The sequence below is a fragment of the Corvus brachyrhynchos genome, unplaced genomic scaffold, assembly GCF_000691975.1.
Source record: "Corvus brachyrhynchos isolate BGI_N302 unplaced genomic scaffold, ASM69197v1 scaffold248, whole genome shotgun sequence".
Lineage (NCBI taxonomy): Eukaryota > Metazoa > Chordata > Aves > Passeriformes > Corvidae > Corvus > Corvus brachyrhynchos.
This window is the reverse complement of record NW_008239641.1, coordinates 69686-72196: the sequence shown is the minus strand read 5'-3', so window position 1 is coordinate 72196 and position 2511 is coordinate 69686. Positions and strand designations below refer to the sequence as shown.

The window sequence follows — 2511 nt, the reverse complement described above, 5'->3', positions numbered from 1 at the left end:
GAATCCACCCCGAATCCTCCCTGGATCCCACCCCAAATCCCCCCTGAATCCCCGCCACATCCCCCCACCTCCCGCCTCACCCCGGCGCCGTCGGTGCTGCCCAGTCGGTGTCTCAGGAGCCCAAGGAGCGCAAGTCGGTGACGCTGGAGGAGCAGCCCTCGGGGATTTACCACTACAGCTCCTGCGAGGAGGAGGGGGGCACGGGCACGGGGCCAGGGACGTGTCCCTTCGGGCCCTACCAGGGCCGCCAGAGCAGCGACATCTTCGAGGAGGCCAAGCGGGAGCTCATCAAGCTCATGAAGGTCGAGGTGAGGGCGGCCCCGGGGTCAGCGGGGCTTTGCGTGGGGTCCTGCGGGGTCGTGGAGGGTTTCTGGTGGTCACCGGTGGTCACCTTCCTGCTGGCTCCTGGTCACTTTGGGGTGCGTCGCCGTCGTCTCGTGGTGGTCACCGTGCGGTGCTCCCTGTGAGCCCAGGGGGATCCCACATCTCTTTGGGGTGATCCCTGTGAGCCTGGGGGATCCCACATCTTTTTGGGGTGATCCCTGTGAGCCCAGGGGGATCCCACATCTTGTTGGGGTGATCCCTGTGACTCTGGGGGATCCCACATCTCTTTGGGGTGATCCCTGTGAGCCCAGGGGGGATCCCACATCTCTTTGGGGTGATCCCTGTGAGCCCAGGGGGGATCCCACATCTCTTTGGGGTGATCCCTGCTCTTCCTGGGGTGGTTCCTGTGACTTCAGGGTGGTCCCCAGTCTCCTTGGGGTGGTCCCCCATCACTTTGGGGTGGTCCCTGTGACCTCAGGGTGGTCCCCAGTCTCCTTGGGGTGGTCCCCCATCACTTTGGGGTGGTCCCTGTGACCTCAGGGTGGTCCCCAGTCTCCTTGGGGTGGTCCCCCATCACTTTGGGGTGGTCCCCGTGACCTTAGGGTGGTCCCCGGTCTCTTTGGGGCGGTCCCCAGTCTCTTTGGGGTGGTCCCTGCTCTTCTTGGGGTGGTCCCCCCGTCTCTTTAGGGTGGTCCCCATCACTTTGGGGTGGTCCCTGTGACCTCAGGGTGGTCCCCCATCACTTTGGGGTGGTCCCTGTGGTCCCCAGTCTCTTTGGGGTGGTCCCCCATCACTTTGGGGTGGTCCCTGTGACCTCAGGGTGGTCCCCCATCACTTTGGGGTGGGTTCCCCTCTCCTCATGGTGGTCCCCATCGCTTCCTGGTGGCCCCTATGACCTCCTGGTCACCCTCTGTCCTCCTGGTGACCCCACGACGGTCCCGTCCTTCCCTCCAGGACCCTTCTCTCCTCAACAACCGCGTCCTGCTCCACCACGCCAAAGGCGGGACGGTCATCGCCCGCCAGGGCGACCAGGTGGGTTTTGGGGACCGTCACCTCCTTTCCAGGCAGAAACAACCCCAGAGCTGCCGGGGTGGTGACAACCAGAAGAGCTTGGTGGCCCTCTGGATCCCCGGTGACCCCGTGGGGTGCCAGGAGGTGCCCAGGAGGTGACAAGTGACGTTCCCGGCAGGACGTGAGCCTGCACTTCGTGCTCTGGGGCTGCCTGCACGTGTACCAGCGCATGATCGACAAGGAGGAGGACGTGTGCCTGTTCCTGACGCAGCCCGGCGAGCTGGTGGGACAGCTGGCCGTGCTCACCGGGGAGCCCCTCATCTTCACCATCAAGGCCAACCGCGACTGCACCTTCCTCAAGATCTCCAAGTCTGACTTCTACGAGTGAGTCCGGCCTCCTTTGGGGGCGGTCAGCGGGGCTGGCGTGGGGTGGCCTCAGGTTGGACGGAAAACAGAGGTGAAACGGCTGGGGAGCGTCCAAAAGAGGCCACCAGGATGAGGAAGGTCTGGAGGGTCACTGAGATAAGGAAATTGAACCGTGGGCGAGTGTCCCAAGAGGATGAGGAAGGGTGTGGAAGGTCGCTGAGATAAGAAAGTTCAACCTTGGAAGTGTCCGGAGGAGGCCACCAGGGCGAGGAGGTTCTGGATGGTCACTGAGATGAGGAACCATTGGGGAGTGTCCGGAGGAGGCCACCAGGGCGAGGAGGGCCTGGAGGGGCCGAGGGGACGTGGAATGTTCTCGAGCTCCTCGCCTTCCTCGTGGCCAGCGCCGATCTCTGCTGTGGCGCCGGTGACAGGACCTGAAGTGCCAGCAGAAGGTTGGGTGGGGACATCAGGAGAAGGTTCTTCCCCCCGAGGGTGGTGGGACACCAGAACATCTCCCCACGGAACGGTCCCAGCCCCAGGGTGGGATTTCGGGGTGTCCCGAGCGAGGCCATCGGTCGGATCCGTGATCCCGGTGGGTTCCCCACCTCCAGGGGGGCGTTTTGGGGTCACCCCCGTGACCTCCCGCGTGTTGTCCCCCAGGATCATGCGGGAGCAGCCCAGCGTGGTGCTGAGCGTGGCCCACACCGTGGCCGCCCGCATGTCGCCCTTCGTGCGCCAGATGGACTTCGCCATCGACTGGATGGCCGTAGAGGCCGGGCGGGGGCCCCACAGGGGAGGGAGCGCCGCCAC

At 64.8% G+C, this 2511-nt stretch overlaps 1 protein-coding gene across 1 annotated transcript in view; it reads left to right on the top strand.

Annotated features, from left to right (window-relative positions):
- The window catches only part of LOC103621067 (neuropathy target esterase-like), a gene marked incomplete at its 5' end in the record, with an annotated part of 20666 nt that overhangs the window by 4563 nt on the left and 13592 nt on the right, over window positions 1-2511 (top strand). Inside the window, 4 exons of the mRNA XM_017742322.1 lie at window positions 105-308; window positions 1279-1356; window positions 1514-1719; window positions 2362-2501. Of these exons, the coding sequence (XP_017597811.1) occupies window positions 105-308; window positions 1279-1356; window positions 1514-1719; window positions 2362-2501 (628 nt within the window). The remainder of the gene's footprint in view (window positions 1-104; window positions 309-1278; window positions 1357-1513; window positions 1720-2361; window positions 2502-2511) is intronic.